This window comes from Adiantum capillus-veneris, chromosome 20 (genome assembly GCF_014529385.1).
Source record: "Adiantum capillus-veneris isolate H3 chromosome 20, ASM1452938v2, whole genome shotgun sequence".
Classification (NCBI taxonomy): Eukaryota; Viridiplantae; Streptophyta; class Polypodiopsida; order Polypodiales; family Pteridaceae; genus Adiantum; species Adiantum capillus-veneris.
The window spans coordinates 83,823,374-83,849,581 of NC_140950.1; the positions used below are offsets into that span (position 1 = coordinate 83,823,374).

The 26,208-nt window shown below is 47.2% G+C and overlaps 1 protein-coding gene across 2 annotated transcripts; it reads right to left on the reverse strand.

Moving 5' to 3' along the window:
* LOC147432837 (mitochondrial import inner membrane translocase subunit TIM14-1-like) lies at window positions 1-26,104 on the reverse strand. Of its 2 annotated transcripts, none has more exons than XM_086492630.1 (4): window positions 25,958-26,104; window positions 25,661-25,830; window positions 752-908; window positions 1-232 (listed from the first exon to the last, which is right to left on the reverse strand). In XM_086492630.1, exons 1-3 carry the CDS (start codon window positions 26,099-26,101, stop codon window positions 752-754), a joined length of 471 nt encoding a protein of 156 aa, XP_086348756.1. In that variant the 5' UTR covers window positions 26,102-26,104; the 3' UTR covers window positions 1-232. The 2 variants fall into 2 exon arrangements, with proteins under 2 accessions (XP_086348756.1, XP_086348755.1); XM_086492629.1 differs by lacking the exon at window positions 1-232 and adding an exon at window positions 315-487.
* Window positions 26,105-26,208: the final 104 nt, after the last annotated feature.

The following is a 26,208-nucleotide window of genomic DNA, read 5'->3' on the forward strand; positions in this document are numbered from 1 at the left end:
AGGTTCTAAACAAGAGAAGTTTGACGAAAGGTAATTTCCGTACATAGGAGAGGGAGGAAAACTTCTTCAAAATCTTGAAAGGAGGTCGCAACTTTGGAAAGACACCCCCAACCATCTTGTAGAAAGGGGAATGTTCGATGAAAGGTAATTTCAGTACAGAGGAGAGGGAGGAATACTTCTTCAAAATCTTGAAAGGACCAGGTCGCAACGTTGGAAAGACACCCCCAACCATCTTGTAGAAACAATGCCCAGGCTTGGAACACAACTTATGCTAAATTTTAAAAGAGGAAATGATAGCAAATGCTATCAAGAACTTGGCTAAACCTCAACAATCTCTCCTTAGTTAACACAGAATTTACACAAAACCTTAACATTTTAAATGGCAAGAATTGAGGTGACGAAGGCAGCAGCAAGTCCTCACAATAGTCATTCACAAGAAGGTAACTATTAGCTGTAGCTCCACCATGCACACTAATGCAATCATGTCCTGCAGTAATGGAGCTTCATCTTCAGTGTGGGAATAGCATGCTTGTTTGAGCAAAAATTTACATGTACAAAGTGTCCCATTATTGATGCTGTCTCGCAAAAGCTGTGAAGTTAAAAATGCATGTAATGTTACATTCTCAGAGCCACTTGACCACAAGCAGTTCAAATGCCAATCTCTATCAGGCTCTGGTATAATTATGGTAACAGCCTACATCTTAAGCTAATAAGATACACTCACAACCAACAAGATTCAGAGGTTTTGTACCTAGAACGCTGATGCACTTCCTCTCGTTTGCCCCATAAGCAAATCCTTTGCCTCATTAATTTTTGAGGCCATGTAGTCACTGCCTCCGGTATCCGGATGATTCGCGGCCATCACTTTCCTGTGTGCTTCCTTAACCTTTGCTTGCGCTACACTCTCTCTGTAAAATCATAAAACAAAGACCACATCTAGTCATCGTCTCAAAAGGTTAAAAGACACACAACACCAGCATTGTTAGAGAAGAAGGTAACCCTGACAATCGACAGCAAAGACCACATCTAGTCATCGTCTCAAAAGGTTAAAAGACACACAACACCAGCATTGTTAGAGAAGAAGGTAACCCTGACAATCGACAGCATGCAATAATATTTCAGTCGCAGCCATGGGACAGATATAATACGGGATTTTAAGTATCACTTGAAGACGTAGTCTTGGGCAGGTGCATGTTTGAGGGAGAAAGAGAGAGCAAAAGGGGGAGGTTGGGGGGCGGGGGGGGGGGGGGGGGGGGGTTTGATGAGGTGTTTAAGCAGCACAAAGCACAGCAACAACGCAACCTCATGCCAGCCCAGTTTTTTTCCATGTTGAGCAGCATTCAAGAAGGCTTGATCACATACACCAGCCTTCATGTAAGGATGGATCCCAACCTCCTCCTCGTTCCACAGGTCTCACCTTTGCATGCATGCGTCAAGCTGCCCTCCCAGCAGGCCATATCCTCTACATGCACAGGTGGAGAAAACTAACTTATGTGCAGATGCTGTGGTTGAACAGATATGGTTTCCATTTATGGTAAATATGGAAGCTGCGATAAGGTGTGCATAATGTTGTCACAACGTGATGGCGTGGCGTGGCGTGCCAACTGGAAAGAATTGGCCAAGAGGACAAGAGAACTGAACCCAGAAGATGGGCCGAGGGGCCTAAGAGGTTAACCTACCAACTTATAAGCACCGGCCAAGGGTCTAAACCCAAAACGACAAAAGCTTGAACTCTGGCTGAAGATTCCGTACATTGTGCCGACATGATAACGTGGCAGGCTATACGAATTTCCGCGTTTTGTACTGGCAGATTTGCAGCCTTTTTGCATGGGTTTTTGGGAGCCGAAGCTTTTGGGTGCAGTGCTTTTGAACTGGCAGATTTGCAGCCTTTTTGCATGGGTTTTTGGGAGCCAAAGCTTTTGGGTGCAATGCTTTTGAACTGATGCTATTTGGGGCTTTGCCTTTGGGCATCCCTTGTACTATTTATAAGGACCCTTAGGGCCTCATTCTTGGAGGAGGGCATCTAGACGTAGAGTCTCGGAGAAGAGGACCCTTGGGAGTTGTACCTTGGCAAAGTAATAATAAAGAAATATCAAAAGGGGTGCCAGTCTTTGGGGCTAGTGCGTCTTGGCTAGGAAACGTGTCGACTCTCTCTCTCTCTCTCTCTCTCTCTCTCTCTCTCTCAAGTTCACTTACTTGCAGATTTTCTTCGTGTACCAACCCAACCCCCCCCCCCCCCCCCCCCCCCCCCAGTTCAGTTATTTGCAGATTTTGTCCGAATTGAGTTGAAATTGTGCACAAGAAATACGCAAGCACTTGAATGAAGATGTCAGGTGCAACAGAAGGGTTTAAGAATTTAGCTCGGACCTGGTACTCCGCACACACACACAAGGGACACTTTAATTCAATTGATAACAATGACAACGACGAGGTACTGGTAGGTTCTCTATCAGTGACGATGACGAGATAGTAATGGGTTCTCTGTCAGCGACGATGACGACGACGACGACGACGAGGTATTGATGGGTTCTATGTCGACGACGATGAGGACGATAAAGAGGTACTGATGGTATTGATGGGTACTAATGATCCTCCCTATACTGAGCAGGGAGGAGCCAAGCCAAAACACAAGGGGTACTAGGTGCTGGGTACTGTGACGACAACGACGACAAGGCTATGGCTGAATGCCGACAACACTAGCGATGTCGATGGCTAGAATCTGCAACCATGATGAGGCTAGGGCTGAATGCTATCGCCAGGATGACGACGGGCTGAAATCTGCTGGCCATCATAGGCTGAATCGATGGCTGTTTCTGGCTGGAAATGCTAGCCCTTCTGGGCTGAAAACGCTAATGGGAAGATGAGGAAACACTCGCTAATCTGGGCTGAAAACGCCAGGTGAGGCTGAGAGGGCTGCCGGTCTCCTCCTCCTCCTGCTTCCAACTTCTGAGTGTTGCATAGAGCTACCTTTATAGCCTCCAAAGGCTGGGTCAAGCAGTCATAATTCCAGCCCTACGACCATGGAAAAACATGCTGAAAATCACTTAATAATAAATGTCATGCTAAGGGACAGTTCGCACGCAATAAATGCCTAAATGCTGAAATGACTAAACTCTCCAAGAGAGGGTATGCAACTATGACCGGCCTGGGCATGCACGTCCTCTAGAGGCTCACAAAGGTGCCAAGCTAGGTCCTCAGCTAAGACTCATGCTAGACTGTAGCATGTCCAGGATTATTCTGAAGTTGTTGCTCTGCTTACGTAACTTTTAAAAGGAGGCGTGAAAGGACCGAAGACTTCGGATCCTCACCGTAAAGGAAATCCCCCTATTGTTTGGAATGAGTGTCTCGACGAGAGCTTCAAGACACTGAAGCACTTGGTGACTACTGCGCCAATATTGCATATCGTGGATCCTAGCAAGCCATTTGTAGCCAAAACGGATGCTAGTGATTATATGATTGGTGCAACGTTGTATCAAAATGGATGTCCTGTTGCATTTGAAAGTAAGAAACTTTCTAACGCTGAGATGTGTTATCCAACGTGTGAAAAAGAGCATTATGCCGAGGTTCATGCTTTGAGGAGGTGGTGGCATTATTTATATGACTCTTTGTGCTATGTCTGTGATCAGCGTGATCTCACAGGCCGAAAGGCTAGATGAATTGAGCTTATGCAAGAGTTTTGACTTAGAGATCCGTAACCGAAAAGAATGCAGCAATCAAGTTGCTAACACACTCAGCCAAATTCCTGAGGTAAATGCCTTGTCTATGGTTGAAATCTCCACAAATTTCTCTCTCTCCGAGGGCTATGTCATTTCGATAGCTATTTTGGCAAGATATGGAATGAGGTCGAAGTAGGGCGCGACTCGTATACAAGCTTGGGTGATCCGGAGACCCAGTGCTGGAGAGATGAAACAGTGACAACACTCCATTAGAGGTGGACTATTGTTTAGAAATGGAAAGGTCTGCGCGTCGGAAATCAATGAGATTCGACAAAGGATTTTGTTTGAATGCCATGATGTTCCTAGCGCTGGGCACCCAAGCATCCAGAGAACTTTGGCACTGGTTAAACGATAGTTCTATTGGCCAAGGATGCACTCTTACATAGAGAGCTATGTGAAGAGATGCAGTCAGTGTCAGGTCAATAAGGCAAAGCGCCATAGGAAAGCTGGTCTGCTACATCCGTTGAAAATCCTTGATGCCAAGTGACTTAGTATTTCTATGGATTATATTGTTGGTTTGCCAAATATTAGTCGTGGCAATGATGCCATTTGAATTGGGTCGATAAACTCACAGAAATGACAAAATTTATACCAACATATTCGACAATCAAAAGCCACAAGTTGGCGCTTTTATTTCTCGATCAGTTTTACAAGTTGTATGGTCTGCCACAAGATATCGTCAATGATCGAGACACCAAGTTCACTGGCCGATTTTGGCAAGATGTGTTCGCTCAGGTACTACTTATGCTAATCAAACGAGATCTCCAAGGACTCTAGAGGTGGGACAATGGGTCTATCCGAAGATACCCAAGGATTCCAAGACTACGCGAACTGGAAAGCATTATAAGCTTTCAGTTAGATATTCTGGTCCATTCTTGACCACAAAGAAAAATGGCCAAGTTGCCTAACTGGCTCTTCCTTCGGATGTTGGTGTACATCTGCCGTTTCATTCAGCCACCTTAAAGAAAGTTAGGCGAAGCTGACACTATTGTGCCTATTGAGAAAAATGTATGGGAAGATATGCAAACTGAGTATATTCCTCGGCAACAAGAGGCTGTTCTAGATATCGTACCCATCATTTGCGCCAAAAAGCTTATGAGTACTTAATTAAATGGAAGTGTCAATCTGAAAGGTTTGCTACTTGGGAATCAGTTACAGCCTTCAAAGCTCAGCATCGCCACTTCATTATTGAGAACATCAATGGTTCCTAAGGGGGAAAGTATGTCCTTTCCCATTTACAAGAGAGGGGATCTAGTCTACGACACCGTTGGGTTGGGCGTCTAGTGTCCGAGCAGACGTAGTGTGAACCCGGCCAGTGTGGCAGGCCACTTTCATAAAAGGGAGGCCAAGGCTCATTTGTAGTTATCGACACCCACTGGCAAAGTGCCGGTGGTTAGCCTATGAGGCTAGGAGTGCACAAAGTCACCTCGCGGAGGTGAGGCCGGGTGGTAAGGGATGCTCGGTCTTACAAGAGCACGCCTACATCCTCGGACGCTGGCCCCAACACAAGGGTGCTGCCGAATGCTGGCTATGGTCGGGGTGGTTTGCGTCCGACGCGTCTATAGGCCGTCCATGTAGCCGGGAGATTCTCTTTGAGTGTTCGTTTCATGTATGTTATGTCCCGAGGTGCCATGAACCACGCCTTGAGCTTTTCTTGGAAGTGGGGATCTAGTCTAAGACACCATCAAGATGGGCATCCGATGTTCGGGCGGACGTAGTGTGAACTTGGCCAGTGTAGCCGGTCACTTTTATAAAAGGAAGGCAAACGCATCATTTGTATTTATCGATCCCCACTGGCAAAGTACCAGTGGTTAGCCCGTAAGCCTATAAGTGTGCGAGGTCACCTCGAGGAGGTGAGGTCGGGTGGTATGGGACGCTCGGTCTTACAAGTGCACGCCTACGTCTTCGGACGTTGGCCCCAACATGGGGGTGTTGCCGAATAGTGGCTATGGTCGGGTGGTTCGTCCTACGCGTGTTTATAGGTGGTCCGTGTAGCCGGGAGATCATCTCCAAGTGTTTGTTTCAGGCCCCTCGGCCAACTCTTGCAAGTTGTTGGGGGTTAGCATTATTAATCCTAACCCATTAATAATTTGGGCCACTAGACAAGACAAGTTGGAATTTCTTTTGTTGCTTCTTCTTTACCAGCTTTTAGGCCCCTTAGCCGGGATCTGTATGTTGGCTAGGGTCAGGCTTAGGGAGTCCTATCTCTCCCGATCTTCAGTGGCTTCACACGTCGGCAGTTTGTAACATTGCCTTTACCGTTGGCAATTTCTCAAACGCGTGGAGAATGAGGCATGTGACCAAACACCTCAAGGGGCCTACGAGTACTTGGTGGTACACCAAAGCTCTACGAGGAACTTAAGAAAAGACAGAAGCTCGCTGCTGCTACCCACGCTCGCCATCGCCTTCAGCCCCCCCCCCCCCCCCCCCCCCCCCCCCCCTCAACCCCGCGCTGCCTTGAGCTGCCCGCCCTTTGCGTTGCGCTGCCCTGAGTTGTCCGCCCGCCCCTCACTCCCCCCTCCTCACGTTGCCTGCAGCCTACCCGCACCTCGTGTCTCTATTGGAGTTGGTTCACAACGACGCAGACTAGCTTCCTTCGCCTCGACGCCTTCGACCCCCCCCCCCCCCCCCCCCCCTCATTCGCCTTCGCAACAGCAGACACAGAAATGGCGGCTTCTGCTCCACCTCAGAGGGACTCCACTGAAGCCCCCTCGCCCGACACCGCGGAGCCGACCCTTCGACTTGCTCTTTCACCAGAAGAGCAAGCGAGCTTGATGGCCGAAGTGGAGCGCTTGCAAGCCACTTCAGTTATCTGTAAGATCATTGGCACTCAGCCCAATCAGGGCAAGGTTCGGGATTTACTAAAGGCCCGTCTTCTCTCCGATGTGGGCAAGATCACTGATGTCCAGATCCTCGGGAGAGGGTATTACCAGGTCAAGTTCAAGTCTACAGAGATGACAACTAAGGTGTTTCGATGAGCCCACTCAGCATCAGAGCAGCTCGTGTCACAAGGCAGGCACCACGTGCCAATAGAAAAGAACAGACTGAACAGACTTTTAGCACTTCAATAACAACTGTTCAATAACAACTGAACTGAGAGAGAGAGAGAGAGAGAGAGAGAGAGACGACACGCGACACGGAGTGGCGAAATTCCACCCCAGAGAGTATTGGCCCCAAACCTTGGCGCCCCTTTCGGTATTTCTTTATATTACTGCTGATTCGTAAAGTACAACAGCCGGGGAGCACCTCCTCTGCAATCTGCGCGCTGAAGAGTGCCAGAGAGGGCCCCCAAGGCTCATATTTAAAGGCCCAAAGCCTAAAAGCATCAAATATGAAAAGCTGACCCCAAAAATTCACTTTCCTAAAATTTCGAGATTTCTCTAAAAATCCGCCGCGAATTCCGGGACGTCCATACAGATGCCACATCATCATATTTTGATGTGCAAAGTCTTTTGAGTGTGTTTTGCTTTATTTTTAATGCCTTTGTGCCACTTGGGACCCCATCGGACGGGATCCCCATAAGTTGGTAGGACTTCTTCTGTTGCTTGTTCTTCTTAGGGTTTCTAGAATTAGGGTTTGCAGGTTTTAGGGTTAGGGTTTCAACAGTTAGGGTTTTTGGCAGAAATTAGGGTTAGGGTTTCTGCTCTCATCTGTAAGTTGGCTCCATTCTTTAGGCTTTGACACGTCAGCAGTTTGTTACATGATACCACTGTCACAAGGCGGACACCACGTGCCAATAGAAAAGAACAGACTGAACAAACTCTTCGCACTTCAATAACAACTGAACTGAGAGAGAGAGAGAGAGAGAGAGAGAGAGAGAGAGACGACACGCGACACGGAGTGGCAAAATTCCACCCCAGAGAGTATTGGCCCCAAACCTTGGCGCCCCTTTCGGTATTTCTTTATATTACTGCTGATTCGCGAAGTACAACAGCTGGGGAGCACCTCCTCTGCAATCTGCGCACTGAAGAGTGCCAGAGAGGGCCCCCAAGGCTCATATTTAAAGGCCCAAAGCCTAAAAGCATCAAATATGAAAAGCTGACCCCAAAAATTCACTTTCCTAAAATTTCGGGATTTCCCTAAAAATCCGCCGCGAATTCCGGGACGTCCGTACAAGTGCCACATCATCATATTTTGATGTGCAAAGTCTTTTGAGTGTGTTCTGCTTTATTTTTAATGCCTTTATGCCACTTGGGACCCCATCGGACGGGATCCCCATAAGTTGGTAGGACTTCTTCTGTTGCTTGTTCTTCTTAGGGTTTCTAGAATTAGGGTTTGCAGGTTTTAGGGTTAGGGTTTCAACAATTAGGGTTTCTTGTAGAAATTAGGGTTAGGGTTTCTGCTCTCATATGTAAGTTGGCTCCATTCTTTAGGCTTTGACACGTCAGCAGTTTGTTACAGCTCGAGCTTACTTCCGACGTTGGCATCAAGGTGTTGACCCTACTACAGATGTTCTTGAGGAGGAGGCAGACTTGCCGATTTCGGTCTGTTTTCAGGGCCTGAGGCAAGAGTACCTCCCCCTCCTACCCAGGATTGGTTCCATGTTCAGGATAGTTCTGGAGTCTTCACGCACGGCAGCTTCAGTTGTGGCCAAGGCCGTAGGTTTACCTACTGTGCGGGTTCTTGTGACACGCACTCCCTCCCCAAGGTGGTATTGCTGCCTAGGGTGAGTGGGGGATGGATCAAACAAAGTGTGGAGTATTCGGGTCTCGCGAACCACTGTTTCATTTGCAAGCAGATGGGCCATATGGCAAAGGCCTATCCTCGCAAGAGACCTCGACCCACCGCGCATGCGCAGCCTCCCAAGGTTGAGCATGCCAAGCAGCCAGATACACAGGACGCACGTCGCACAGGCTGGTACATCGACAGACCAATGATCAGCCAGCTGATGGTTGGCAGCAGGTGCCTGGCCGCCGCCGACAAGGGAAGGCTCGTCCCTCTGCTCCCCCTGGTGGCCGACCTTCTACAGCTCAGCAACACTAGGTTCCGACTGGGAACCGTTTTGACCCCCTTCAGTAGGACCTGCCTGAGGAGGCCCCGTCCAATTCTGTTCCTCCGCCTCCTTCTCCTCCGTCTTCGACTACAGCTTCACTCGGTTTCTGACAGGAGAAGGCCAGCTTTCGAGTCCACGTCCTCTTTCTTGCAACTAGAGGCATTGAGGCCCTGGACACAACGGTGGGTTTCTCCTTTTCGTTGTGTGGTAGGGATCTGTCACAAGACGGGCACCACGTGCCAATAGAAAAGAACAGATCAAACAGACTTTTAGCACTTCAATAACAACTGAACTGAGAGAGAGAGAGAGAGAGAGACACACGAAGTGGCGGAATTCCACCCCAGAGAGTATTGGCCCCAAACCTTGGCACCCCTTTCGGTATTTCTTTATATTGCATCAACACAGTACAAGGCGGTACTCCAAACTCTGCACCTTCTCCAGGAAGCATGCCAGAGAATGAGCCCTAACCTCATATTTAAAGGCCCTAAAGCAGTTTACAGTAAAAAGCCTTCAAACTCAAAAGCATCTAGTCCAAAAGCAAAGCCAAAAAGTTGCCAACATAATTTACGGAAATCCGTACAATTGCCACGTCATCAACCAGGGCAAAACGCGGAAATCCGTACAACCTGCCACGTCATCATACCAACGCAATTTTGGGAAATCTGCCACGTCATCAACAGCTACGCAATTTCTTTTGTGTGTGTGGGGGGGTCTTGCTTTATTTGTTTTATGTCACTTGGGGCCCCATCGGACAGGGTCCCTATAAGTTGGTAGGACTTCTTCTGTTACTTGTTCTTCTTAGGGTTAAGACCCCTCGGCCGGCATCTGCAAGTTGGCTCCCTTCTTCAGGGCTTTGACACGTCAGCAGTTTGTGACATCTCCCCTTCTTGAAAGAGAGTAATCGTCCGCGATTACAGCTTATCTACAAAACAACTCAAGTTAGCTCAAAAAATTCCGAGGGACATTAGAGGGACAGTTAGTTTGCTCTTTTTGATAAGGAGTTAGCTTCTTCTATCGGCTCTTTTGATCAAGGAGTTGGCTTCTCCTTTCGTACAGATCGGAACTCTTGATATTCTGGCATAGTAAAATTAGCCATCACACCCAGAACATACTAATACCCTATTGATCTTCCACGAGTGTCATCTCGTCCAATCAGGAATATTTACTAGTTGGCACATCACAATGCAACACAAATGCTCACATATCCATGTTACAAGACATAGAAACATAAAGCCGCCGACGAACACTCCCCCCGCAAATAACCATCTGAAACCGGCCGGTTCAATCCAAAAAGGGCGGTAGACTTTACTTCAAACCTAGATTTAGCTTTCACCCATTATTAGTCGTCTATTTTACCTGTACTTTCAAGACACAACAAAGGGGAGAGGGATACACGCTGCTAGATTGCACCTGTATGAGTAGACGGACACCAGATTGGCCCCTAACTTAGGCGCCCCTTTCGATATTTCTTTATTATTCAAAAGAGGGAAATAAACACTGTGGTTCCCTACAAGCTGCCCCGCACAAACTCGGCTGAATTTCCACTGTTCCAGCCCGATTTCGGCAGCATAACTGTACTAGAACCCTTCACAGTCCGTATTCCCACGCATTGGCCGACTTTCCCGACGCATACGGGCACTTTGCAAAACCTGGCGAGAATCTGCAGCACGCTGAATTCTCTGTTTTCAGCCCCGAAAATGCGCCAGATCACCTGTACAGCGGTCCCCTTGCGTCCCCGAACCTCCTGGGGGTATTAGGGTCCGTTTAGGGCCAAAACCCTAAACCTGCAAAAATACACAGCAGGCTGTAATTCACTGTTTCTGGCTCCATTTCGCGTGCCGGTCGCATCCGTAGCAAGTCCTCGAGCTCCCGCACCTGTAGGGCTACTTGCCCTTTGAATCGGACGAGATTTCTGGCGTGAAACCTCTCCGAATTCACCTGTACCTGCAGGGGGATTAGCCGCTAGCTAATCCAGTACCTGTGCAAGAGGCTCTTGCCTCGGCAATCGCGCATGAACCCACACAACTGTACATTGGTCAAATGAAGAGCCCACTAGAGGGGCATAACATACTGCCAAAGGGGAGAGAGAGGGCAGTGCGTGGCGTGCAGGGCATCACTCCTAGCACCGCACTGTGCATAAGAGGGAAAGCAAGCACTCCATAGCTCTTAACCTGTGACAAAAGCTGCAAATGAGCCTCTCCCAGCTTAAAATTCAGCGCCACTTCTTGTTGCATGAGGCAAGTGCACCAGAATGTGCCACTTGGCACATTTACAAGCATTTTCCCGTTTCGGGGTTGCCGCCTAAAAATATCCCAACCGGTTGCCCAGTTGACTTCACGGCAGAGTAAGAAAATGTTCCCCTTGTCATTCCGGAAGTAATGACGTCAACACATTTTCAGGTCCCAAAATAGCAGTTCCCTAAATTTTAGGAGATGCTGCCATTGTATCTTTCTAGGTCATCCGACCCTCTTTGTACACTGCGGCCACATCCAGAACTGAAATGTAGCCTCTGTAGCAAAGGATTCCACTTTGGCTAGTCAATGACCCCACTTGGCTAACCATAGTCCTTGTCCAACCTTAGTGCTCTCTTGCCCTCAGGCCTGGACTCCCTCTGGACAGTTCCACACTAGCTATGCAATGCAGGGCAGTTAGATTTCCCGAGGGGTGTTTCCAAAAAGTGAAAGTAAATAGATAATAAGAAAGAAATCAACAAAAAGGATAGATAGTAGTCACACGTTGGTGACACCATCCAAGTCCCCGCCATGAGCTGTTCAACTACTCCCTCATCACTCCTCCCGCAAATAACCTAAAAAGGTCCGGGCCATGAGATATAGAGGCCTGTTACAACCAAACGCCCCCCAGACTGTAGCCTGCGTCGTTTGGAGGTGCTGAGAGTAACAACTACTCAGACTTCTTAATACTCCCCCCGTAAATAACCATGCAGGTCCGGGCCATGAGTAACAACAACAATACTCCCCCCGTAAATAACCACAAGGGTCTGGGCCATGAGTAAAAAAACAGCATTTTTCAATCATTCAATACTTCCCCCGCAAATAACCACAAGGGTCTGGGCCATGAGTATGGCCAAGCATTCTCAAACATCACTTCTCACTACTCCACCCGGAGTAAAATCACCAATATTGAAACCAGTATTAAAACCAGAGTCAAACAATTCAAATGGGCACCAAGACAGGTCCAAAACAGACACCATCCATTTCAAACAAATTCCAAACAGGATCACCAAACAAGTTCTCAAACAGATTTCAAACTTAAAAAGCAATCTCGACATCGATTGAGCTCGAAAAGCCGACTGACTTTCCATCCTGAAACCTACATCAAAAATTAGGGTTAGGTTCCTTCCATAAGGTCGTAGACAACCACAGCATGGTCCATCAGCTCTTAAACAAACAGTGTTCCTCTGGCGGCGATGGTAGTCCAAAGACATAGCAATCGCACCGAACCTCCAAGGTTATCAATTCAAGAAGAGACATCTACTGAGAGATGTCGAGAAATTTCAAGAAATAATCTGCTAGGGTTTCCATGGCAAGCATTTCAAGATACCCCACTCTGCCAGAAGTTGCACTCCGATGGAAGATGTTAGAAACCATACAACTTCGGGCAAAAATTTTCTTGAAAGCTTGCCAAGTCCTTGGAAGTGTGCGGCTTGGTAGCTGTAGACATCAACATCTACATGGCACTGCTTTTGAGAAAAATAGCAGCTCGAAACAAATCTTGGATCCTTCTCTTGCAAGTGATCTTAATAACTTATGCCCTGTAAGACATGAGCGGTGAAGACGAGAGCGCGCCAGATGCGCGATCAAGTAAGGGTGGGAGTGGCTAATAAGTCCGGGTTAGAGGGCGAAGATACCTCGAATAGAATTCCAATAGCTCTGTCTGCTCTTTTGTAGGACCGGTATGATTTCAGAAAAGCACACGCCTGATGCTCTGATACTACTGTCACAAGACGGGCACCACGTGCCAATAGAAAAGAACAGACTTTTAGCACTTCAATAACAACTGAACTGAGAGAGAGAAAGAGAGAGAGAGAGAGAGAGAGAGAGAGAGAGAGAGAGAGAGAGAGAGAGAGAGAGAGAGAGAGAGAGAGAGAGAGACGACACGCGACACGGAGTGGCGGAATTCCACCCGAGAGAGTATTGGCCCGAAACCTTGTCGCCCCTTCCGGTATTTCTTTATATTGTATCAACACAATACAAGCCGATACTCCAGACTCTGCACCTTCTCCAAGAAGATGCCTTGTGGGTGGAGAGATTGACATTCTTATGCTACAGGAGCACCATCTCTGTGAGAGCCGCATTCGGAGATGTGGTCAGATTTTGCGTGGTCGCTATGAGACTTTTTGGTCGGCTGCTTTTGGACCTGGAGGCATCCAGGGTGGGGTATGTATGACTATTGCGAATTCTTTGCAACAGACCATTGTGGGCAGAGGGATTATTGTGTCAGGGAGGGCTCAGTGGATTACTATGCAGGTTCAGGGTTGTCTCGTGGGCTTCTTGAACATCTATGCGCCCAATGCGGAGAGTGCTCAGGCAGAGTTTTGGTCTCAGATTGTTGAGTTTGTGCAGCAGGCAAAGCAATGGTGCATAGGGGGTGACTTCAACATGTTGGGAAACCCTCTGACAGGATTGGTGGTAGCCATACTACTGTGCATGGAGTTGAGCTGGCAACTTGGAAGAGGTTTTGTATGACTGCGGGTTTCAAATGTGTGGCAGGATGCCAGCTTTGTGAGGCCCCCAGACAGCCTTAACTTCTCTCATTCGGACCGCAGAGTGAGAGGCATGAATCTATCTCGGATAGATCGCTTCTACACTAGTGACCACTCCTGTGACTTGGGTGGGACAGTTAACATCCTAGCAGGGACCTCCTTTTCGGACCATGCTCCAGTGATCCTTACAATGACTGATAGGCAGAGGAGGGGGAGCACGATGCTTCGCATCCCAGAGAGGGTCTTGTTGGACTCAGCGCTTAGACTTGGGTGGGACAGTTAACATCCTAGCAGGGACCTCCTTTTCGGACCATGCTCCAGTGATCCTTACAATGACTGATAGGCAGAGGAGGGGGAGCACGATGCTTCGCATCCCAGAGAGGGTCTTGTTGGACTCGGCGCTTAGAGAGCGAGTGGAGGCTCTTTAGACAGAGAGCTTAGACACGCAGGAATCTCCTGTTAACAGAGTGGCCTTAGGACTTGCTCAGCTTAGTCAACTTTCTTCAGGAGTCTTCGACTAACCTGGCTGCAGCGAGAGCAGCAGCGTCTTCGACGGGGCGTTGCTTTCTTACAGAGGATGCAAGAGCAGCATCCAGACAGTCCTTAGTTGGAGGAGCAGTTACAGCAGGCTCGCCAGGAGCTCGTCAGCACTGAGGAGAGGCACCATGAGTTTGCTTTCCATCGACAGGCATCTCAGTTGACCCAGGTGGGTGACAGAGCGAAAAGCGCTTTCTTTGAGGCAGTGGAGGCTCGACGGGTCAGTTGCTTCAAAGCCAGAGGACATGCATGCAATTGCTACTGACTTTTACAGTGATTTACTGTCTGCAGAGCCCCGATCAGAGCGTCAGGATACATGCAGAGAGCAGATGTGGGTACAAATGCCTTGTCTTGTGACTGAGGAGATGCCCTAGAGGCTTGAGCTGCCTCTACAGCTAGAGGAGTTGCACACGGCTCTTAGTGCACTCCCCCGAGGTAGCTGTCCAGGTGAGAATGGCTTGAGTCCCACCTTTTTCTTAAAATACTGGGACTTGCTTGGCTCAGATCTTTGTAGTGCTTTTCAGTACATCCTGCACATAGGTGAGATGCCTGACAGCATGAGTGAGGGCCTAATCTACCTCATTTCCGAGGAGGGTGGCCCCTTGGATGAGATTTGACAGTGGCGCCCCATCACCATCCTCAACTCAGCCTACAAAATTCTTGCCAAGGCTCTAAGTTTGCGGATTCAGCCACTTCTAGAGAGCTTTATGCATGGGACTCGGACAAGTTTTGTCAAGGAGCGTAGTATCCTTGACAACATCTTTACTTTTTTTGGGAGGCTTCTGCCCTCGCGCGGCTCCGTGGTGAGGATTTGGTGATTCTTCTTCTCGATTTTGAGAAGGCCTACGACAGAGTTGTTTGGGATTTTTTGGAGGGTACTGTAACAAACTGCTGACGTGTCAAAGCCTAAAGAATGGAGTCAACTTATAGATGTGGCCGAGGGGCCTAGGCCCTAAACCCTAATTTCTGCCAGAAACCCTAACTGCTGAAACCCTAATTCTGAAAACCCTAACCCTAAAACCTGCAAACCCTAATTCTGAATACCCTAACCCTAAAACCTGCAAACCCTAATTCTGGAAACCCTAACCCTAAAACTGCAACAGCATGGCTGATTTCTGAAAATTGCGCTGGCATGATGACGTGGCAAGCTGTACGGATTTCCGTGATTTACGCTGGCAGCTTTTGGCATTGCTTTTTGGCCAGAAGCTTTTGAGTTTGAAAGCTTTTCATGTAAACTGCTTTTTGGACCAGAAGCTTTTGATTTTGAAAGCTTTTCATGTAAACTGCTTTTTAGGCCAAGGGCCTCTAAATATGAGGCTAGGGCTCATTCTCTGGCATGCTTCCTGGAGAAGGTGCAGAGTCTAGAGTATCGGCTTGTACTTTGATGATGCAATATAAAGAAATACCGAAAGGGGCGCCAAGGTTTGGGGCCAATACTCTCTGGGGTGAAATTCCGCCACTCCGTGTCGCGTGTCGTCTCTCCCTCTTTCAGTTCAGTTGTTATTGAAGTGCTAAAAGTCTGTTCAGTCTGTTCTTTTCTATTGGCACGTGGTGCCCGTCTTGTGACGGTGAGCATCAAGCATGTGCTTTTCTAAAAGCATACCGGTCCTACAAAAGAGGAGACAAAGCTATTGGAATTTGATTTGAGGTATCTTCGCCCTCAAATCCCTCCAATCCGCGCTTACCAGCCACTCCCACCCTTACTTCATCGCGCATCGGGCGCGCTCCCATCTTCACCGCTCATGTCTTACAGGGCATAAGCCAATTAAGATCCCTTGCAAGAGAAGGATTCAGATTTGTATCAAGTCACTTTTTTTTTCTCAGAGCAGTGCCATGCAGATGTTGATGTCTACAGCTACCAAGCAGCATACTCCAAGTACTTGGCAAGCTTTCAAGAAAATTTTTGCCCGAAGTTAAATGGTTTCTGACATCTTCCTTCGAAGTGCAACTTCTGGCAGAGTGGGGTATCCTGAAATGCTTGCCATGGAAACCCTAGCAGATTATAACTTGAAGTTTCTCGACATCTCCCAGTAGATGTCTCTTTACGAGCAGATGACCTTGGAGGTTTAGTGTGATTGCTATCTCTTGGGACTACCATCGCCGCCAAAGAAACACTGTCTGTCCAAGAGCAGATGGACCATGCCGAGCTCGGCTACGACCTCATGGAAGGAACCTAACCCTAATTTTTGGTGCAGGTTTCAAGATGGAAAGTCAGTTCAAGCTCGACTGATGTCGAGATTGCTTTTTAAGTTTGAGTTCTGTTTGATCTTGTTTGGTGATCCTGTTTGGAATTTGTTTGAAATGGATGGTATCTGTTTTGGTGCCGATTTGAATTGTTTAACTCTGGTTTGATACTGGTTTCAATGATTGGTGATTTTACTCCTGGGTGGAGAAGTGAGAAATACTGTTTTGGTATTGTTTGAACCTCGGAACGACGCAAGCCGATGCCTCGGGAGCGTTTCGTTGTATGTTTGAAAACCTCCGAACGACGCAGGCCGATGCCTGGGAAGCATTTGGTTGTATGCTTGTAAAATAATTGTTGTTGTGACTCCCGGCCCGGACCTGATGGTTATGCGGGAGGAGTATTAAGAAGTCTGAGCAGTGGTTACTCTCAGCACCTCCAAACGACGCAGGCTGCAGTCTGGGGGGGGTTTGGTTGTAAAAGGCCTCTATATCTCCCGGCCCGGATCTTTTTAGGTTATGCGGGAGGAGTGATGAGGGAGTCGTTGAATATCTCTTGGCCCGGACCTTGTTAGGTTATGCGGGAGGAGTGTTCATCGGCGGCTTTATGTTTCTATGTCTTGTAACATGCATATGTAAGCATTTGTGTTGCATTGTGATGTGCCAATTATTGAATATTCCTCATTGGATGAGATTGCCTGGGTATGTAATTTTAGTGCATCAAGACACCCATGGAAGATCAATACGGTCTGGATGTGATGGCTAATTTTACTACGCCGGAATATCAAGAGTTCCGATCTGGAGAAAGGAGAAGCTAACTCCTTGATCAAAACAGCCGAAAGGAGAAGCTAACTCCTTGATCAAAAGAGGAGAAAGGAGAAGCTAACTCCTTAATAAAAAGAGAAAACTGATTGTCCCTCAGAATGACCCTCGGAAATTTTTGAGCTAACTTGAGTTGTTTTGCAGATATGTTGTAATCGCGGACGATTACTCTCTTTCAAGAAGGGGAGATGTAACAAACTGCTGACGTGTCAAAGCCTAAAGAATGGAGTCAACTTACAGATGTGGCCGAGGGACCTAAACCCTAATTTCTGCCCGAAACCCTAAAACCCTAATTTCTGCCAAAAACCCTAACTGCTGAAACCCTAATTCCAGAAACCCTAACTGCTGAAACCCTGATTCTGAAAACCCTAATCCTAAAACCTGCAAACACTAATTCTGAAAACCCTAACCCTAAAACCTGCAAACCCTAATTCTGGAAACCCCAACCCTAAAACTGCACCAGCATGGCTGATTTTCGAAAATTGCGTTGGCATGATGACGTGGCACATTGTACGGATTTCCGTGATTTACGCTGGCAGCTTTTGGCATTGCTTTTTGGCCAGAAGCTTTTGAGTTTGAAAGCTTTTCATGTAAACTGCTTTTTGGACCAGAAGCTTTTGATTTTGAAAGCTTTTCATGTAAACTGCTTTTTAGGCCAAGGGCCTTTAAATATGAGGCTAGGGCTCATTCTCTAGCATGCTTCCTGGAGAAGGTGCAGAGTCTGGAGTACCGGCTTGTACTTTGCTGATGCAATATAAAGAAATACCGAAAGGGGCGCCAAGGTTTGGGGCCAATACTCTCTGGGGTGGAATTCCGCCACTCCGTGTCGCGTGTCATCTCTCTCTCTTTCAGTTCAGTTGTTATTGAAGTGCTAAGAGTCTGTTCAGTCTGTTCTTTTCTATTGGCACGTGGTGCCCGTCTTGTGTCAGTGGTACTCTACGCAGGATGGGCTTCAGCAATGCTTGGATCAGAGGGGTGTCAGCTTTGTACAGACGGGCACACAGTCAAGTGCTTTTGTCAGGAGGTAGAGGTGATCGCTTCATGCTCACACATTCAGTCAGACAGGGCTTCTCTCTTGCCCCCTTCCTCTTTTTGTTCTATGCTGAGGTAATGGGCAGGTTTCTGGTTTCACAGCAAGTTGGCTTACGTGGCTTAGCGCTCCCCATTCGGGGAGATGAGCTACTGGGCGCTGAGTGAAACGAACAAGGAGATAGGATCTCCCGGCTACACAGACCGCCTACAGATACGCGTCGGACAAACCACCCGACCATAGCCACCATCCGACAGCTCCCCCGTGCTGGGGCCAGCGTCCGAGGACGTAGGCGTGCACCTGTAAGACCGAGCATCCCATACCACCTGGCCTCACCTCCTCGAGGTGACCTTGCGCACTCCTAGCCTCGCGGGCTAACCACTGGCACTATGTCAGTGGGGTCGATAACTGCAAATGAGGCCTCGGCCTCCCTTTTATAATAATGGCCGGCCACACTAGCCGGGTTCACACTACGTGCGCCCCGACACTGGACGCCCATCCCGACGGTATCTGGGCTGGATCTCCTCTCCTGTGAGCGGGACATAACATACTTCCCCCCTTAAGAACCATTGATGTCCTCATCAATGAAGTGGGGAAAGTGAGCCTTCAAAGCTCGAACAGGTTCCTAAGTAGCAAACCTTTCAGATTGACCCTTCCATTTAATTAAGTACTCGTCATAAGCCTTTTGGCGCGAATGACGGGTACGATGATCTAAAACTGCTTCTGGTTCTCGAGGAATATACTCAGTTTGCATATCTTGCCATACATTTTCCTCAATAGGCACCACAACATCAGCTTCGCCCAATTTCACTTTAAGGCGGCTGACATGAAACATTGGATGTACACTAACATCCGAAGGAAGAGCCAGTTTGTAGGCAACTTGGCCAATTTTCTTCGTGATCAAGAACGGACCACAATATCTAGCTGAAAGCTTATAATGCTTTCCTGTTCGCATAGTCTTGGAATCCTTGGGTATCTTCAGATAGACCCATTGTCCCACATCTAGAGTCCTTGGAGATCTCTTTTGATTAGCATAAGTAGTGACTCGATCACGAGCCGTTCTTATGCTATCCTTGGCCAATTCGAGCATTTCCTGCATGTCATACAAGGAATCACGAGCTTGGCGTTCCTTGACTTCCTCTAAGCCAATAGCAATTGGGGATTTAGGCTCAAATCCATACATCAGCATGAACGGGCTAAATCCAGTAGCAGAATGCTTGCTACTATTATAGGCAAACTCTAACTGTGGAAGATACCTTTCCCAGTCAGATTGCCTATGAGAGACATAGGCTCTCAACATGTCCTCTAACGTCTGATTCATCCTCTCAGTTTGTCCATCGGACTAAGGATGGTCAGAAGACGACATACTCAACTTCGTCTGAAGATGAGCAAACACATCTCGCCAAAATCGGCGAGTGAACTTAGTATCACAATCACTGACAGTATCTTCTGGGAGACCATACAGCTTATAAAGCTGATCGACAAATAAAACAGCCAACTCATGGCTTTTTATTGTCGACTTCATTGGTATAAACTTCGCCATTTTTGTGAGTCTATCGACCACAACCCAAATAGCGTCATTGCCCCGACTAGTATTAGGCAAACCAACGATGAAGTCCATGGAAATACTCTGTCACTTGGCAGCTAGGATTTCCAATGGATGTAACAGGCCAGCTTTCCTAAGGCGCTCTGCCTTATTGACTTGACACTGAGCGCATCTCTTCACATAGCTCTCTATGTAAGAGCGCATTCTTGGCCAATACAAATATCGCTTGACCAAAGCCAAAGTTCTTTGGATGCCTGGGTGCCCAGCGCTAGGAACATCGTGGCGTTCGCACAAAATCCTTTGTCGAATCTCATCGATTTCCGGCACGCAGACTTTACCATTTCTGAACAATAGTCCACCTCTAATGGAATATTGTCGTTGTCTCGTCTCTCCAGCACGACTCACTTGGGTCTCCGCATCACCCAAGCCTGTATGCGAGTCATGCCCTGCTTCGATCTCGTTCCATATCTTGTCAAAATAGCCATCGAAACGACATAGCCCTTAGAGAGAGAGATAGAAATCCGTCGAGATGTCAGCCATAGACAAGGCGTTAACCTCAGGATCCTGATGAGCGCATCAGCAACTCGATTGCTGGATCCTTTCCTATAACGGATCTCAAAGTCGAACTCTTGCATAAGCTCAACCCATCTAGCCTTCCGACCTCTATGATCACCCTGATCACATATATAGCGCAAGGAATGATGATCTGTCCATGCAACAAACGTAGAGCCATACAAGTAGTGCCGCCATTTCCTCAGGGCGTGGACTGCGGCGTAAAGCTCTTTCTCATACGTTGGATAACACATCTCGGCGTCAGAAAGTTTCTTACTTTAAAACGCAATAGGATGTCATCCTGATATAATGCCACACCAATAGCATAATCACTAGCATCCGTTTCAACCACAAACGGTTTGCTAGGATCCACAATGTGCAATATTGGCACAGTAGTCACCAAGTGCTTTAGTGTCCGAAAGCTCTCGTCGAGACGCTCATTCCAGACAACAGGGGGATTACCTTTACGATGAGGACCTGAAGTCTTCAACCCTTTCACCCCTCCTTTTAAAAGTTGCGTAAGCGGAGCAGCAACTTTTGAGTGATCCTTGATAAACTTGCGAAAGAATCAATAAAGCCTAAAAAGGACTTTACTTGGCGCACATTCTTTAGAATGGGCCAATTTCACACTTTATCCAATTTTTCAGGGTCAACGCGAATTCCATCGCGAGTAATGATGTGACCCAAGTACGGAAGCTCTTTTTTAAAGAATTCACACTTCAAAGCCCTAGCGTAAAGCTTCTCAGTTCTCAGTACTTCGAGAACAGTGCGTGTATGCACTAGGTGCTCAGACAAACTTCGGCTGTAGATCAAGATATCATCGAGAAATACAACAACGAAGTTGCCTAAAAATGGTCTCAGCAGATCATTCATCATCTGCTGAAACGTAGCCGGAGCATTGGTCAAACCAAAAGGCAAGACCAAAAACTCGTAGTGACCATAACGCGTATGGAAGCCTGTCTTAGGAATATCTTCCAGTTTGATCCGTATTTGATGATAGCCTGATCGCAGGTCTATCTTCGTAAAATACAACGCTCCATGGAGCCGATCTATCAGATCGTCCATGCGCGGGAGCGGATACTTGTTCTTGACAGTGAGCTTATTCAACCCCTTGTAATCCACGCAGAAGCACATAGTGTTATCCTTCTTTCGAGAAAGTAGCACTGGCGCTCCCCACGGGGATTTGCTAGGCCGAACAAAACCCCTATCGAGATAATCTTTCAGCTGTCGTTGAATCTCGTCTTCCTTGGTTTTACTAAAACCGATAGGGTTGCTTTGAGAAGGGTTGACTACCAGCCACCAACTCAATGCCATGATCTACTCCTCTCGAAGGCGGCAAGCCAAGAGGTAGATCATAAGGAAAAACATCCTTGAAATCAATCATGATTTCTCTGATAAGATTGGATTTATCGGAATCCCCAAGTTAAACAGAAGAACATGAAACATTTTTATGAAATTCAGTGATAGAAGTACCAAGCACTAATGAATCAAACCAAGCAGATGGTACACATTGATAAAAGTCAACATCAGAAGACTTTATTTCTTTATACATTTCCAAAGCAGTAGCAACTGGTATTGCAAAACCATTATTTACAGACTTCTGAACACAAAGCGACACAGATACATGAGGCATGTTCTGCTTAACAAAAACAAGAGAGTGATGTACATAGTCTATATACAATGAGTCTTGTTTATCATAAAACCTAAGATAACATCTGCTCTGTCCAGGCGCATGATGTGGAAATCCAGATTCTCTTTGTAATCAGCCAGCTCAAGCGACAAGTCTAGAACCATCCGATTCCATACATCCGTATCCACGCCACAAGCCATCTTCACGCGATACTCATGGTCACTGTCCTGCGTCCCCAGGTTCAGTTTCTGCACCAATTTTACATCCACAAAATTGTGTGAGCTTCCATTATCAAGGAGTACGGTCACGTCGGGACCATTGATCTTCCCGGGGAAACGGAGAAGATCGTGCTTACCAAACACTTTGGTGCTAAAAGTACAATAGGTGCATGAACTGTGCGCTAAATGATGGATTTCAACTTGAAGAATATCAGAGTTACCTGAGATCTCGTGGATTTGAACCGAAGGACGGCCTTACGGTTTCTGCGTCTTTTTCTTCTTAGGACAATCCTTGATTTGGTGACCCGTTTGGCCACATCCGAAGCAAACCCCCTTCTTCACTGCATCAGCAACTGAAGCATTTCTGGCTTTCTTCTTTTCCTGAGAAGATCTCGACGATGATTTGGACTTGTGCAGGAATCGGGGTCGCTTCCTCGAAGCACCCTCACCGGATTGATGGTCTGCAATTCTTTTCTTCTCATAATTCGCCCCATTTATCAAATGGAACGTCCTGGCCTTTGCCACTGCATCCTCGACATCAGTCGGGGCTTTGTCCTTGATTAAGGCCCAACGGTAATCTTCATTCATGTAACCCCAGTAAGTACATGTGCACGGCGTGTGTGGAATCCACCTTGCAGAAGGTGAGCGCCTCTTTGAAAGCTATCATATACTTATCTAAAGACAAAGTTTTCATCGAAAGACTCTGCAGTTTGGCATAGGCTTTCAAAGGGTCCATTTTGGCGAAATCCCTCTTGAATTTCACGCAAAAGTCAGCCCACGTCGTAGGCTTCTCTGTCTGTCACGCCACCAGGTAAGCGCCTTGCTGCGCAGATAGAGAGGAATCGTCTGAATCCTCCGTTCATCATGCTCCCCATGGAGATCAAAGTATGTGGTCCACTGGTGCAGCCAGCTATTTACGGCCAATTCCGTACACTCCTTCTCTTCACCTGAGAAATTTGTAGTTTTGTACAGAATTGTAGCAGTCGGACCACCCTGCGAACGCCCAAAAGCAGCAATCTGCGTCCACAAATGCTGGAGATAAGTTTCGCCCTCGAAAATACGCGCAGTCGTCGACTGAGCCATATTTTCGAGAGTAGAAAGTCAAGAACTGAGCCCCTGTACGACTCCTTCAAGAGAGGCCAGGCGAAGGTTCGTCTGAACATTCGCGTTTTCCAGAGGGGTAACACGTTGGTCGAAGCTCTGGAAAGTGCTTGTAATCCATGTGTAGAGAGCATGCATGAATGGAATTTGAATGTTACCTGGCACGTCGTCACGCTGCACATCTGAGCTGGAGGAATCCATAGCGAAGTGCGTGAAAAACTGGAAAATTCACGCAAATCGAGCCTTTTCTACACTTTTCGATCGCGAGAAGTCAAAGGTTGAAGAGCTCTACGCGTCGACGTGAGAGTCGGACCGCGAGCAGGTGACGGCGGGAGCGCGAGCAGGTGAGAGAGAGGAGGTGCGAGAGAGAAGCAGAAGACTCGAGAAAATGAGTTCTCTGTAAGCTGTGAAGTCTCTGTAAGTGAGTTTTTTAATAAACCCAGGTTTCAAACCCTGGCTTAAAAAACTCAAAATGTCCTGGCCCTTTTTAAAATAAAAGGCCCACTTAATAGTATTAAAAAAACTCACTGAATTAAACCAAGGTAGCGTGAAAAAACTCATAACGCTGGCTGAAGGAAAAATCAAGCGATGAGAGAGGCTACGATTGACGCGTGTGCTGAGAGGATCAAAATGGGAGGCGTGTGCCCACCCGTGGCCAGCATGCAACAACTACTTAGCAGAGAGGAAAAAAAAAAGCCACGCTGGACTTCTTGCGCTGCCTCTCTCCTTCCACGCTGGATTTCTCCCTTCGATCACACCCTCTCTCTTCGACTCGCAGACAGGTTTGCCTGCTTTGTACTGCTGAGAGTTACTCTCTCTCTCTCTCTCTCTCTCTCTCTCTCTCTCTCTCTCTCTCTCTCTCTCTCTCTCTCTCTCTCTCTATGCTTCGCACAGAGAGACTTACAGAGAGATTGAAAGAGGTACAATAGGCTGAATTTTAATATAAAATCAGCAGATTAAGGATAAATACACTGATTTTCATCGAAAACCAATAAATTTAATGAAAATCTTCTGATTTTCAGCACTTCCCCCTTTTAAATCATTGAATTTTATCAAAAATCAGCGAGCAATCTGTTAAATTTCACCTGCAAACATGCTCAAGAGAAGAAAATTGATTAATTAAATAACCAATTCATCAAAAATTGCATGAAACAAATATTATCCGACTTAAACCAGTCTATAGGTGTGCACACAGTCCTTCATACAACCAAGCCGACTCTGATACCATGAAACAAACGAGGAGATAGGATCTCCCGGCTACACAGACCGCCTACAGATACACGTCGAACGAACCACCTGACCATAGCCACCATCCGGCAGCTCCCCCGTGTTGGGGCCAACGTCCGAGGACGTAGGCGTGCACCTGTAAGACAGAGCGTCCCATACCGCCCGGCCTCACCTCCTCGAGGTGACCTCGCGCACTCCTAGCCTCGCGGGCTAACCACTCTGCCAGTGGGGTCGATAACTGCAAATGAGGCCTCGGCCTCCCTTTTATAATAATGGCCGACCACACTGGCCGGGTTCACACTACATCCGCCCGGACACTGGACGCCCATCCCGACGGCATCTGGGCTGGATCCCCTCTCCTGTGAGCGGGACATAACACTGAGTTTGTAGACGACTCAGCCTTGTACTTGGATGGCCAGGAGGCCAATCTACACAGGTGTGAGCAGGCTCTTGAGACTTTCTGTTGTGCATCTTGCGCACTGATCAACTGCAAACAGACAATGGCTTTCTCAATTAAGAGTGCCTCTACGCCCGATTTGATGCCAGGTGGTTTTAGGTGGATTCCCCCAGGGACTGCAGTTCGGTACTTGGGCTGTTAGGTTGGTTTTTACTTGTCTCCCAGAGTCTAAAAACGTTGTGCAAAGGTGAGGAGTGAAAGTGGGACCAAATTACTCTACACCATCAAGGAGGTATGAGCTACTTGAATAACCTATGACAAGTGCTTGCTGTATGAGCATCCTCACGATCTCAAGAGGGCACAAGAGCTCGCATTTAAAAGCCCCTACTTGATGTGATGCAAGTTAAACCCCAACAAAACATTGAGCCTTGAAAAAATATGTAAAAACCAACCAAGGCACATGGAATTACCAAAGAAATCTTTATGCTAAAATACCATTGAATGCATTACCGCTGAAAACCCAACAATTTCAACTTCAGGGCCACAGCGAATGGACTAGCCTTTCATCAAGGGTTCATGTTAAAACCATGCAAGCGTCCTTGCTATTGTTTGGCCCCTCCACCTATACAAGCTATAGCTACTATACATATTGTCACTTGCCTCCTCCTTAGGAATGGTTCTTTTGGCCATGCAATAGTGTTCAATATTCAAATTTCCCAACTGATTGACACAATTCTAAGCTTTCTGTGAAGAAATTATGAAAACCTCTGTTCGACTCTATACATTTCTGAGTTTTATTTGACTGTTTTGTACAATCCTCAATGCATTCTTCAAATGGAAAGCAAGTCTACAAACGGAATTGTTGATCAAGGACCCAACAAAAGCCTACAAGTGCAGCTCTTCAACACATTATATACACAATTTTCAGAACGAGCGTGTTTGATAAGATAAAGCCTAATCAGATAAGCAGAGGAAGGTCAATAGTACCTTACACCAAGAATCAGCGCTGCTTCTCGGCGTGTCATGGTGGGTTGGAAGCCCCCTTCATAAAATCTCCGTATGCGAGGCCGTGTCTTGAAGGCCTGCCATGCCCGGATGCTATATCTTCCGGCTATTGCAGCAGCTGCAACAGTCAGACCCGCTATCAAGGGTGATGCCTGCAAGATCAAAAATCTCTCTCAATCTCTCTCTCTCTCTCTCTCTCTCTCTCTCTCAGAGCAGCGCGCACAGAGAGAGAGAGAGAGAGAGAGAGAGAGAGAGAGAGAGAGAGAGAGAAGAACTCACCATAGCTCCGCTTCTGGAATGCTCGTATCGCTGCATTGTGAAATTTGACGACAATGAAAGCGGCTGAGGGTTTCGCCACGGAAAAATCTTGCTGGCTACGTTTTCTAAAGAGCGACTCTTTATATGTCGGTGGCCTTGCCGCATGTGAAGTTTATTAGAGCTAAATCCCCCATGATGAATTGTTTTAGTGTTATCACGCATTAAAAGATGGTCTCACACAATATTTGAAGGATAAGTCAAAAAGGTATACT